Here is a 14,996-nt window from a genome sequence, read left to right as displayed (position 1 = left end):
TTTATTTTGAACTTTTTTATTTTAGAGAGGAAAAGAACATGTACACTTTGCACCACACTATGCCTGAATAGTGATAAACTGTGATATACATGGATGAAAGTAAGACTACTGGGATGATGTAGATGACTGTAGTAGCCATGACTGCTATAACACCATTAGAGGAACCAGTTATTATCATTTTAAAATCAGATAAAACTTGTACTATCACTCAATATTTGTTGATCATGCACAAACTTTATAGTTGATGGTTAGAATTAACTTACTAGTCAGAATACCTGGAGCAACTCAAGACCCAACCCATGGAAGACAGCCAACCACCAACACTATTAGTGATACTCTGCTCTGTTGCTTAAAGCAGCCTAGATGGGTTATCCTCTAAAATGCTTCACGCAGAAGTGATTCAAAACAAATGCTGAGTCACACATCCAAACATGTAGTGTTACATAAAAAGTCTTGTAGAACAGTGGAGTGAAGGAGAAAAGGGCCTTCAGGTATAACCGCTGCAACAGAAGATCAACAAAGACAGATAACCAGGGCCAAGGGGGCTTAATGAGACTGAGGCAACAACCATGGACTATGTATGAACTTGACCTACATCTCCTACACAGATGTAGTTGATGGGAAACAGATGTTTCATGTAGGTTCTCTAGTGACAGGCTGGGGAGCTGTCCCTGACATGTACACTTTGGCCAGTCTTTTGATCAATTCCTCTTTGAGGAACTGTTTTCCTGTGCCAAAGGTGAAAAGGACATGCTCAGTCCTGATGCAACTGGGTGAGCTGGGTGAATGAGAAGGGGATCTTCACTTATCTGAGGAATAGAAGAGAGGCAATGGGAGAGAGGGAGGAAGGGTGGGACTGGAAGGAGAGAAGACATTGGGTCTACAACCAGGATGTAATGTGAATAAATAAATTATTTTCAAAAATGGATTTGGGAACTATGCCTCTAGTAATATGATTTCTCCCTGACCTTTGGAAGAAAAATTGTGTGTGGCCTGAATACAATTGTGTAGCACTTGGGAACAAAGATGCACCCCAGCATCCCCGCACTGGAAGACAAGATGGAAAAAATCTCCACAGCCACCATGACCTTGCCCTTGGTGCTATGGTAGACAGGGAGGAAAGTGATCCAAACAGTGCAAAACACCAGCATGCTGAATGTCAAGAACTTGGCTTCATTGAATGTGTCAGGCAGGTTCCTGGCCAAGAAAGCCACAGTGAAGCTTCCCAGGGCCAGGCAGCCTAGGTATCCTAGGACACAGTAAAATGCTATAATTGAACCCTTGTGGCAGACAATAAGAATGTGGTCATGCTCAGAGTCTGCATCAATATCAACAGAGGGAGGCGAAGCTCCTATCCAGATTGAAGAGAGAATAATTTGGATGAGTGTACAGAGAGGAATGATGTAGTTAAGTGTTCCTGAAACCAGAATATACTTTATCCTTCTTGCAGGAGCTGTGACATTGAAAGCCAGAACCACTGTGATTGTTTTGGCCAACACAGTGGAAATAGCCACAGTGAATACAATTCCAAATGTGATTTGCTGCAGGATGCAGGAGACTGAGTTTGGATGGCCAATGAAGAGCAAGGAGCAGAGAAAACAGAACATGAGAGACATGAGTAAGATGTAGCTCAGAGAGCGATTATTGGCCTTCACGATGGCAGTGTCATTGTGCTTCAAAAATACCCCAAGAACTAGAGTTGTTAGGCCACAGAAACCCAAGGCCATTAAGGCCAGAGCCATCCCTAAAGGGTCTTCATAGCTTAGAAAGATCACAGCCTTGTGGATGCAGTGATTCTGCTCTCTGTTGGCATACTGGTCCTCAGGACACTTCACACACTGGTCCATGTCTGTATCAGAAAGGAGAGATTTGTTAGTACAGCTTCAGCAGTTTATTGACAAGACATTTCAATAAGTCTAATGGGAGAGCTTTGCATTACCATCATTTTTTTCTGATAATATAATCAAACAGCATTCTCATACAACAATGCTTCTACTTATTAATTCTTATTATCTTTATAGAAAAAACATATTTTGTCTATATAAAAGTGTTGATGAGATCATTTACCATGTTTGCAGAAAGCAAATTTCTTCTGGATGCTATCATGTAATGACCGAGTCTGGTAAATTCACAAAATCTAAACTCATTAACCACAGTGTGACTGAGTGTCTTTTAAAATCTCCTTTCCCATGCATTCAGTCCCTCCTGAGTTAACTGACTGTTCATGTAATCCTTTCTTTATTAGAGATGGAAACTGAGTTCTGCTTGGGAAAAAAATTGATAGCTTTTCTAGTTCCTGGCCTGAATATAATGATATCTAAGGAACAATAAAAGAAATCATTAGGTGTGTGTATGTATGTTTGTGTGTGTGTGTGTGTGTGTGTGTGTGTGTGTGTGTGTTTATATTTGTATGTCCAAATAAATGTAAGAGTTGTGCTCATAAATTTGGAAATCATTTGTGAGAAATAGGATGTGAGTGTGAGAAGTAAAGTTTACCGGTATATAAATGTAATATAAAGGTTTGAAATTTGTAAAAAATAAAAAATAATGATTAATTTGTCCTTTTTAATGTTCTAATCTGATGCTATGGAGAAAGAATCCTTGAGTCTTGATCATGAGAAGCACTAAGTCTACCACTAAAGGTAGAAACTTCTCTGCAGACTGAGCACTACAAAGGCCTTCATCTTGACTCCACCTTCATGAGAAGCATTCAGCATCTTCCTGTTTCCCTCTTTCAGTCTCTATGAGACCCAAACTCTGTGAATAGACTCTGAGGTAAATTTTACATCAATAAGCAACATGGAAGAAATAAAACAAAACCCACATACAAAAGTGGCCTAGATTTTTTTTCAAGACAAGGTTTCTCTGTGTAGCCTTGGCTGTCCTGGAAGCACTTTGTAGACTAGGTGGGCCTCAAATTCACCGTGATCCTCCTGCCTGTGCCACCCAAGTGTTGGGATTAAAGGCATGTGCCACCACACCCAGATTTTTAGGTGGAATAAACTACTTCACTCATAATATGCTCTTTTGAAATGGCAATGGTAGGCAATTTCATTGGAATTGTGCTGATTCATTAGATAGTTGCACACAGTTATAAGGTGCTTCCTGGTTTTTAAGTCTTTTTATGTAGAACGATTTATTGATGGGCAATTGTAACTAGCTATTTTGCCTGAAGTGTTGGAAAGTTAGCTGAAGTATGAAGAGAATGTCTTGCTCTTGGAGAAAACGTGAGTTCAGTTCCCAGAACCCATGTGAGGTATTTCAGCACTGCCTGCAAATTAACTATAGAGGTATTAGTTGCCTCTTACCTTCATCTGCCCTTATGTACATATACACTCACAACATACATACACAACTATAAATAATATTAATCATTTTCCATTTATTGATGTAAATACCATTAGTTCTTATTCATTATAACATTTAAAACAATTTTATTACAGTTTGTTTAAACATTATGGATGTCAGAAGGCAATTCTCAGAGTTCTTTGTCTCCTCTCACTATATGGGTCCTGGGAATGAACTCCAACTATCAGTCTTAGTGTCAAATGATTTAAATGTAGAGCCATATTATTGGCCAGAAATGTATTTTAAGAACTTGAATTTCATTGCATAGTATCACAGGCAAATGTTTGGAAAAACTATTCATTGTCCATTTGCATTTAGCCAAGCACGAATTTATAATGATTTTACTACTGTAGCTTTGTAGGTTGCAATAAAATTTTACTGTTTTTACTAATTACTTTCGTTACAAAACTGTTCAAATCTATTATTTCATGAAATTATTATTTGGGAGCTCTTTATAAAATATTTTATATAAGACTCCTTATATTTTGTACACCATGTGTACAATTATCCTCACCTTCCTAGAAACAAATCACAGCAGACAATTGAAAATGGGTGAGGGAATAACAATTGGGATATAATCACAGTAAATTACAATAAAGAAGGCAGAAAAAGAAAATAGGCCTCTATAAATAACACAAATTCTGTCTCATATTCAGCAGTTTCTGATAATTTTACATGTAATATTTTTATCTCTACTCTAATTTTTCCAAAGATACAGACTTGGTTTCTAGCATCTCCATTGCACATTCTATCAGTTCCGGTGCCATAATCTGTCCTATGTTGGATTCTGTGCATATATAGTGTACATAAACTTATGTAGGGACATACATACATGCAGAAAGACTAAATGCACATTTTGAAAATTCATGACTGGATATTTCTGTGCATGTGTTTATAGGGGAAATTAATAAACAGAACAGATCTCATACAGAATGTGCTCACACTGCGCTGTAATTTTGTTTCTTTGAGAAATATGATGTGACAGAAACTGAATCAAAATTTACATATAGGCAAAAGGGTTTTTGTTGTTGCTGTTCTTGTGACACTGTTAATGTTTGTATTCCTGTGACTGTTAATGGAAAAAATGATATATGTTATTTTTGTAGTTGCCTTTTAGACTCCTTCAGCATTTCTTTATTGGTGGAGAAGAATATCAATGTAAAGTTTATCACAGCAGCAAACACTCACTTGTTCCATTAGAAATTTCATTTTCTGGGCAGGGGATGCAAATAAAGCAGCAGGTGGACATTCCCTCCTTCCTGAATTTTCTGAATCCAGGACGACAGTCAGCACTGCATACAGAGGGCAGCATCTGAGGAAATAAGACACATATTGAGTTTTACCTACTTCATCCATAACTATATTATATTAGCATGTTGGGATATCAATAAGCTTATTTTATATACAGAAGCTGAGGTACCACATGTCAGTTAGCACTTTGTACAATGCAAATGTGTGAATATATTTAAACAAGTTGATGAAAAGTTGAGTTTTTTACCAAATCTAAAACATTATGGAAACAGAAATTTAGAGTACTTTGTGCAAACACTATAGAGATTGCAACTTGGTTTTCTTCTTGATTTTCATCAAGCTGGCACAAAGTACAGTAAAAAGGTAGAGGACATTGAATGAACTTTATCTGCCAACTTCTCTGTATCAGAATAGCCCTTCTTTCTAACACTAATGAATTTTATTATTTGGTATCCATTGTAGGCATGCCTAGTCTACTAAAGGCAATGCTCTTGCTAGGCAAGGATGTATGAGAAATGAAACAGAACAAGCCATAAGCATAAGTTCTCTCAAGGGCCTATGCTTTAGTTTCAGTCCACAAATTCATTCCTTATCTTCCCTTGTCTATAACACATGAGCTAAAACAACCTCGAAAAGGAGGATGCAAGGGATGGGGTAACAATTGAGATGTAATATGAATAAATTAATAACTATTTTTAAAAAGGAAATTTGCTGACTGTTGCATGCTCTTTTGAATCCTTCATTCAGTACTAAGGTTTATGTGAAAACCACATTGTCACTGGTACACAGATTCATCTCATGTTCTCCACATATGCACTTAAGTAGAATGCTTCCTTTTGCTGTGGTGGTTGTGAAACAGGGTCTCACTCTGTAGCATTGGAATACCTCAATTCCCTATCTAAAACAGGGAACATTGCTTTCTCTCTTTTTTTTACTTGTTCTATTAATTTATTCATATTACATCTAAATTATTATCATATCCATTGTATCCTCCCATTCTTCCATCCTTTCTACTTTCACCCTAGTCCCCTCCCCTATGTCTGTGACTGAGGTGCACCTCCTCTCCCTATATATGATCATAGGGTATCAACTTTCTTCTTGATATCCTGATATCTTTCTTCTGAGTGCCACCAGGTCTTCCCATCAAATGGACGTGGTCAAATATGGGGCACCATAGTTCATGTAAAAGTCAGTCCCCATGCTACACTCAACTATCTACACTCAATTGTCTAGATCTGGGTTGTGGTTTGATGATTACTGCACATATTGTCCTTGCTTGGTGCCATAGTTTGAGCAGAACCCCTGGGCCCAGATCCACCCATCATAATGTTCTTCTTGTAGGTTTCTAGGACCCTCTGGATACTTCTATTTCCCCAGTATCCCATACTTCTCTCACATAGAGGCACAAGAGGATTTCTTCACATCTATCCCATTTTCCTGGTAAGTGAAGAATTTCATGGGACATTCCCCTTGGGCTAGTGTCCAATTATAAGTGAGTATATCTGCCTTTAGTCATCAGGGAAATGAAAATCAAAACCACTCAGAAATTCCATCTTAGACCCATCAGAATGGCTAAGATAAAAAATTCAAGTGATATCACATGCTGTTGAGGAAGTGGAGAGAGAGGAACACTTCCTTATTGCTGGTGGGAATACAAACTTGAACAAACAATTTGGAAATCTATATCAGAAAACTGAGACCTTTGAAATATACCTAGAAGATGCTCTAGCACACAACAAGGGCATATGCTCAACCAGGGCCAAAGCAGCCTTCATCATAATAGCCAGAACCTGGACAAGCCTAAGTGTTCATTAGTAGAAGAATGGATAAAGAAACTGGTACATATACACTATGGAACACTACTCAGCTATTAAAAAAAGGAATTCCCAAAATTTGTGGAAAATGGATTCAACTAGAAATTATCATACTGAGTGAGTTAACTTAGAAGCAGAAAGACTCAAATGGTATATACTCATTTATAATTGGACACTCTCTCTTTTTAAAATATATTTTCACAGTGTGGCACATGGTAAATTTTTTTTATTTAAGTAATTTATTCAGATTAAATCTCATTTTTATCCCCTCACTTGTATCTTCCGATTCCCTATCCCTCCCACTTTCATCCTATTCCCCTCTCCTAGATTTGTGACAGAAAGGGACCATCTTCCCCACTATAAGATCACAGCCTATCAGGTCCCTTCCTGGTAGCCTGTTAACTTTTCCTCTGAGCATTAACAAATTTTCCCACCAAGAGGAAATGGTCAAGTAGGGGTCACCAGAGTTCATGTCTGAGTCAGTCCCTGCTATCCACACAATTGTGGAGAATGTGGTGTCCATTGCCTAGATCTGGATAGTTGTTCTAGGTTTACTATATGCATTGTCTTTGGTTAGTACAGTATTTTTAACTGACCCACCTGGGTCCAGATCTGCCAGCCTTAATTTCTTCTAGTTGATATCTAAGACCCTCTGGGTCCTTCTATTTCCCTATTCATCCTTACCTCTCTCACCTAGAGTACCAGTAGGAAGTTGCAGTATCTATCCTAATCTCTGGCTAGGTACTTAGAAAGATTTTAATGACCATTTTGAAGAAGAGTGGAGACAGTGCATATTGTTGCCACATTTCTGTTCAATATTTTAAGCCATGGTCTGTCTGTCACACTGCCTGCCTTGGATTAGCTATCTAGGCCAAACTGTTTAAATATCAACAGAGAACTTTCTAAATCTGCATAAAAAGTGTTTGGAATAAAACATGCACTACACCTGCCTGGCTTCACTCATTTTTTAAAATTTTTTATTAATTTATTATTGTTACATCTCAATGGTTATCCCATCCCTTGTATCTTCCCATTCGTCCCTCCATCCCATTTTCCCCTTATTCCCCTCCCCTATAACTGTTCCTGAGGGGGATTACCTCCCCCTGTATATGCTCATAGTGTATCAAGTCTCTTCTTGGTATTGAATTTTTTATATTTTTCTCTACTTCTAGTAGAATGCTTTCAGTTTGTTTGCCATAAAAGTCCTATTCTGTCATGACATTACCTGTTCTTTGTATTCCAACATGTTTCTTTTTTTACTCTGAATAGATGATAGACTTATTTACAATACATTATGAGTATTTTGTATAACCATATAACTCCATCTTAGAGTGTATATATATGATTTATCTTCGTGAACTGATCTGCATTTGTGAATCATGCTTGCATTTATTGAATGAAATATACTTGGGTGTAGAGAACAAATGTTATGGTGTGTTGTTGAATTGTCTTGATAGGTGTTTATTTAAGAATTATTCAATCCATGCCCACCAAAGTAAATGTTTTTTCATGGATTTTGTTTGTTTGTTTGTGTGTTTGTTTCCACTTCATAATGAATTACCACCCACATTTTTATAGAAGGATTCTGTTCAGGTTAAAAATAACATATTTCCCATGGAAGTAACAAAAATATTTGAGGGTGTTGTTGTTGTTTTATTGAACCAATCTTGTTTTCTATGGATTTTTCATTAGAGATGTGATCAATAACAATAAATTATTATTGTTGATTATTTGGTGAATATTGTCTACTTATTGATATTGTAGTATTTGAAAGTTTCCTAATAGTTTCTTTTCTCTGGAGCTTAGTGCTTTTTATGTGTTCCTTTGATTCTTGCATTCATCATGTAAAGTGGTTCAAGTAGTGTCTTTCATAGTGAAATTTCAGTGCTTATAAATTCCTGTGATTGTGTCTATTATTGAACTCTGTTCTGTATCCTTCTGTTATGAAAATAACTTTTCTGTTTTATTTACTGTAGTTTGCTGTTAAATGTTTGAAACACATCACTATTACTCTCCTTCTGTAAGAATGTCCATGGTGAAATTGACTGATATACAGATGAGAACTTGCTATGACAGTGTCGTCCATACTGTAGCCTTCAACTTTATGTCTTTGTTACAAAATAATTTTTAAGTTAAATATAACAAAGGTTGTTCATTTACTGATTTTGAATGTTTGCTATATAAATGACTATTGTATCTCAATGGGCACACATCTTACTTGAAATTTATGATTACATTATACTGGATATAGTGTTGATAAGTTGAATGTGTCCTTCTTTTCCTTTTGTGATCTGGACTGTAAATCTAATCTTTTAATCAGGAACCTTCAAGTCTCCTATATAATAATCTTATGTTTTGTTTTATTTTTGTTATTGTCTGAATTTTCTAATATTTATGTACAATATTCAAGCTTTGTGATCTTGTCTTTATCTTGAACTATTGTCTTGCTGAGACTTTTTACTTAGAATTTTATTTAATTTATTTTGTTTTTCCTTTACTTTCTGTTTGAATATTTTTATTATTTTGTACTTTCATGGAATTCCCTTTTCTCATGCTTTTTCAGTGACTTTTTTATGTTAGATTTTGTGATCCCTTTTACCCTTCCGGAGGTAATTTATGTCTCTTCTTCTCACTTTTCATAGAGCATTCTAATAATCATTCTTTCATTATTTAGCATATCATTAAACATACTCTTATTTAAGACTATGACTGTAACATTTTTAGTTAGGTAGATTTGATATCATCATTTTTATGTTTGTTTATTTCTGCATGTATCCTGATATGCATATCTGGAAGCAGAGCAATGGTTCTATATTTTTTAGTATTGAGTATTATTCCAGTGCATGTTTTTGTAATGCTCAATCAAGCTGTGTAGAACATACATGAGATTTCACTGTTGACATTATAGGCATATATATTTCAGTAGCTAAACTTTAGATCCTGTGTTCCTTTACATAACAATGATTTCCCTTATCACTATGAGAAGGACTATTAACTGCAAATGCCAGAGTACATGAGCAACCTGAATTCCTTGACTTAACATCTTTAAAATTTGAACAACTTTGTGGTTGCATAGTTCAGATTACCTTAAAAGAAACCACATCAGAACTCATACCAATAACATACCCTGGAGGTATCGTGGAATTTTTTTATTCACAAATTTCTACACAGCAAAAAAGTATTACTACCAAATACCTCCAAATACAGAGAAGAAAACTAGACACCAGTTCATTAGTTTGAATGACCTACAATTAAAAGGGCCATGCAAGGATACTGTAGTGAGGAGTTTCTTTACATTGCACAATTCAGAGCTAAGGCATGGAAAAACTGTGAATAATAGTTGATTTCTTGCATCCATTTTGCACATCTAAGCTGCTCACATTTCCAGAAATCTGCATCACCCTTCTAATGTCCACATACACCATATACGCCAGTGTTGCATGGACATATATCCAGATAGAAAACTCATATACATATGAAAAAGAAAGAAAATACAAAATAATAATTCGTAGAATATTTAATATGTATCACAAAATTATTACTTTATGATTAGGGAGGTTGATGATTTAGGGATTCTTTGTCGGAAAGCTTAAGCAAACATACAATAAAATTGTTGCCTTCTCTTTGATCACTTCCCCCTGATGGGGTCCCTTATCAAATCACAGAGGAAAAGTATGCAGGCAGTCCTTATGATACCTGATAGGCTGGTGTCAGCGAGTAGTAGAGAACAGTTCCCCTCTCTGAGGTCTAGGGAAGGGGCATGGGGGAAAGAGGACACAGGTTGGACCTGGGAGGACATGAGGGATTTGGCTAAGCCCGGGATGTAAAATGAATAAAATAAAACTTTTAAATTAAAACAGTAATTAAAACTAAAAGAAATGATGATTTTGCTTTCTAATTCCTTTGTATTTTTAATTTACTGCATCATTATAGTTAGCCTTAGTCTCTAACTTTTTTATCAGAGATTCATAATAAGTGAGGAAATCACTATATATTAATAAGACTGGTACCAGGAGTATATGGCTCACTTTTATGGAAATATTATAAATCAGTGATCAAAATCTATTTCATATTCATATTAAAAATAAAAACACATTTTTTGTTATAATAAAATACAATGTAACTAATGTATGAACTCCTTGAAGAATTAACATCAAAAATAGTGAAAATAAGAAAATGTAACACAGGAGACTAGAAGTGGATTCCTTATGGGACAGTTTTTTCATTTCACTAATTTATAAAAAAGCAAAAATGGACCAAATACACAGTGTTTACTTGTATGTAATGGAAATCAGTACAGTTCTTTCAACACACCTGTAGAATTCCTGTGGCCCACTCTAGCATATCTTCAGATAAATGCAGCTGTTGACCATGTGGTAAATATAGACTAACTTTTCCTATCTTCACCTTAAGATCAAAATCATGTGGGAGATTCCAAATGTAGAAAATGTCATACTCTTTCTGAACTTTTTCTTTCTGGTTCATGGTCACTTTGTCTCCATTAGGACTAGTGAAGTCGGTCTTTCTCATCAAGGAGTGCATCTGAAATACAAGCAGCAGTATATAATATATAAGCCCTTCCCTAGTGGGAGAAAATGTATGATGATTTTATCTGAAATACAATTTTATTGAAGGTATCTTGTGGAAATTTTCTTGAAGTGAAAATGATATATCAATTTGTTATAATGTTTGCAGAATTTTAGTTCACTGAAAGGAAACTACAAAACACAAGCATAGAAAAGCACATATACATCAAACATAGATTTGCAACACACACACACATGCATCTGCACACAGAGAGACCTACATCTATGCAGAGTTACACATATAATATAGCCCCATGTTTGTTTACACAGACATTAATATACATGCCCAGACACACATATGAGCATACAGGCACAGACAGACATATACACCCAAACAGACACACAAGTACAGAAATATACCATACTCATACATAGACACACACATACACAGACAAATGTACGTATGGAGACATATTGAGATACAAATATTCACAGAGAGACATTGACACAAAAACATATTTATGCTCACAATATCAAAGGAGAGATAGACAGGAACACACACACATACACACACACAACACACACACACACAGAGCAAGAGAAATACATATGTGCAGTCCAAAATACAGAAACACAGAACACACAGATACATGCACTGAAAATTACAATCAGAAACACACACAAAATCAGAAACAAACATACTCATGGGCATTGAAACACAGAAAATTTATGGTCACTTCTACAAACAGACCGATAGTCAGATGGACAGAAACACACAACCACAAATGCACACATAACTGTGCACATACACATAAACACAGATATACATACCGATACACAGGAACACACTTAAACAAACAAATACAGTGAGAAACATATATTCAAACATAAGAGAGTGTGTGGGTGTGTGTGGGTGTGTGTGTCTGTGCATGTGTAATGAACTGATTCACATAACTATTTCTGTGCAATTATACTAAAACTTTGAGGAAGGTGAACAGAGACTACATTTGGGGAGAATCAATTGAGAAAACAAGCCCTTTAACTTAATACCTCAAATTTCAGAATTAACAAACAATCATCTCATCATGGAGACAATTAATGAGAAAAGACTAATTATCTCTCTAGTATTAGAACAGGTATGATTATATTCAGTTGCTCTGTTACAGAATCACTGATTTTCACTGATAAATGGTGTCTTTCATTCCAATACCTTTGTATTAAAGAACTATACATAGCTCTAGATTTATTGTGTCAGCATAAAAAACATTTAGAAACCTAGGTTTTGGGGAAACATTTCCTAGTTCACTCAGTTAATCATCTGAGAGACCTTTAAAAACTATGACATTGATAAGATCATGTATAATCCAATAAAAGAAACACTACCTTGGAGCAGATATGATCATGCTTTTTCTCATTGTCAGTTGGCTGATTTTCTACCTGTTGTAGAAGCACCTCATGAAATACATGGGCCAAAACATATGCAGCATTGTATATGTCATAACTGCTATCACTGAAGGCCATGTCAAAAGTCTGTGCCATTAGCCATTCCAAGGAGGAATTAGTTGAACAGTTTTTCAGTGTCTTCCAGTTAGATGCTGAGGCTTCACAGTTAAACTTCATCCACTTCAGTCTTGCCAGATATTTATCTGAGTATTTGAGAGGGTTCAATGTCTGGACAAAATTTTTAAAACCTGAAATCTTGCCATGGTGCTGTGCAAAAGCAAGAGTCCCATGGAATGGGTCGGGTGTGAGATCTCTCTTATTTGTAGGAACATCCCACTGTGAGGTGGTGATCCATGTTCTTTGTATACCTAGAGATTCCCACATTCTAAAGGCCACAGCAAGAGTACTGTCTATGTCACCAAAAAGGATAACAATTTTTGTCGATGATGTCATGATTTGGTTGTAATACACTTCAGCTCTTGACATGTATACCTCCATATTCACTGGGATCATGTTCACAAAGGCAAAACAGACTGTGTCCTTTTCCACCTCTCTTTTCAAATCTGAGAGAAATTGTGTACCCTGTTCATTGTCAGAGATGGCCATCCCTACCCAGTTGCAGTTTAAGTAAAGTAAGAAGGCGACAAGGGCCATGGGGAGAGATGTATCCTCCTGGGCCATCTGATAAATATAGGAAAATTGTACACAGTCTTTCAGGAAAGGATGGAAAGGCCCATAAGTAAGATGAATAACCTAGGACACAGGGAGCAGCATGAAGTAGCATGTACTATTAAGACCTTGTAAACACATTTTATCTGTAAAAAATTCTAGAAACCCCCCTTACCTGTTTCTTCTTCTCTTATTCCCATTTCACACAAAGAAATTCCAGATCCCCATCAAGTATCTGAATAATAACATTGAACTACACAGATTGACATAAGGCCAGGAAGACCAGTCTACTCTTTACACCCCTCCTTACATCTTATCAAAGCCACCAATGGAGACACAAATTAATTAAATTTTAACCCAACAAACTCTCACCTGCTGAGGTTCACGGCTGTACATGAATGTATGATATAGTATAGATGCTTCCCAGTTTGGTCCTATAAGAAGTACTATACAACTGACTACTTGGGAACAGTCATAATTAGGAGGATACAAATGAGATTGTCGAGAAACATGAATGAGATATTTTAATTCTGACACACTTATAAAATATGGTACTTGAAATACTAAAGACATATTTGGTAGAAGATCAGGATTTCTGTTTATTTCATCCAAGGAAAAAGCCAAAACCAGAGGAAACTGGCTTTCAGCTGCTGTTCTGTAAAATGGTACAATATTTATTATGTACAGAAGTAGACAAATAATCATTTGCAATCAATACTACGACTAGTCTGTACTTGAAAATATTCTCTTTATCCCTATGTTTGCAACAATTATCCCGTGTAATAAGGTTTACAAATATAAAAATATGGAATCTTGGAACACCCTTAAAATTTCATGTGAGTTCATCTATACAAAACATGCTTATTCCATGGAAAGCATGTCCATCTGTGGTTATTGAGTACTTGCTAAAAAGGTAAAGACAAGGCCACAGGATTTTGGCCAAGCTGTAAACCTGATCATGTATTCATTTATTAATTATAGAGAAATATGAAAATTACACATGAGGGTTGAGCCTCTGAGTTTCTGGTATTTCCATATGAAATTAACTGAATTGGCTAAGGTAGAGATAGTATGATTGATGAGTGTACAGGAGTGTTTCTGGGGCAATACATGGTACCTGTACTAATGATAAACTATAAATTATTTGAAAATATATTTATCATATTCTCCTCTATCCTACTTCATATTGTTGTTTTTCTTGTTAATTTATTTTTCAGGCAGAGCATCTTTTTACTGGTTTATTTTCAAATAAATTCAAACACAGACAATGTATATTTAAAAATATGTATATCTGACTTTGGAACTAAATCTGTTACTTTATCAGAAAACTGGTAAAAGCTTAACATCCAGACATAGCTATACCATATACCCTAGGACACTTGCTCAATTATGTTCATAACAGCTTTATTTATAATAGCTAGAATCCAGAAAAAATGATATTATTTAAACAAACAATAGAGAACAAACAATAATATACTACTCCAATATAAAAACAAAGAAAATCATGAATTTTCAGGCAAGTAGATTAGAAAACATCTACTGGGTGTGATAATCCAGACTAACAAAAACACACATGGCTGTACTTACTTAGCCATATAGTACAGGATAAAAAAATGCCAGAATTTACTAACCCAAAGAAAATGAGTAAGAAGAAGGAACCCGGAGAAGATGCTTTATTCTAACTCAGAAAGGGAAATAAAATAGACAGCAGAAGAAGTTGAAGATATGGAACAAGATAGGGAAGAGAGCTCAGATAGAAATGAAGGTGGATATCCGACCTGGGGAGAGCTGATGCAGCAGGTCAGAGGGACTGAACATAAGAATAAGGCATGTGTGGAGATATCTCACTGACAAGATGGATAAACAAGATGGTTCTGGGATAATATGGTGGTGACTCAGTTGAGGGGACACCCTAGAACTAGACAGAACACCTAGTGGAGGAAGG

General features: G+C 35.8%; 1 protein-coding gene across 1 annotated transcript; it reads right to left on the bottom strand.

Annotated features, from left to right (window-relative positions):
• Positions 1-944: 944 nt before the first annotated feature.
• Positions 945-13,036, bottom strand: LOC311591834 (vomeronasal type-2 receptor 116-like; the record flags this gene model as incomplete). The annotated part of the gene is made up of 4 exons (XM_084803451.1): positions 945-1,849; positions 4,537-4,660; positions 10,728-10,955; positions 12,323-13,036. The coding sequence occupies 4 exons, from the start codon at positions 13,034-13,036 to the stop codon at positions 945-947; spliced, it is 1,971 nt and encodes a 656-aa protein (XP_084659577.1).
• Positions 13,037-14,996: the final 1,960 nt, after the last annotated feature.

Source organism: Acomys minous, assembly GCF_964271855.1.
Source record: "Acomys minous genome assembly, contig: scaffold_103, whole genome shotgun sequence".
NCBI classification, from domain to species: domain Eukaryota; kingdom Metazoa; phylum Chordata; class Mammalia; order Rodentia; family Muridae; genus Acomys; species Acomys minous.
This window is presented reverse-complemented; position numbering and strand designations above follow the sequence as displayed.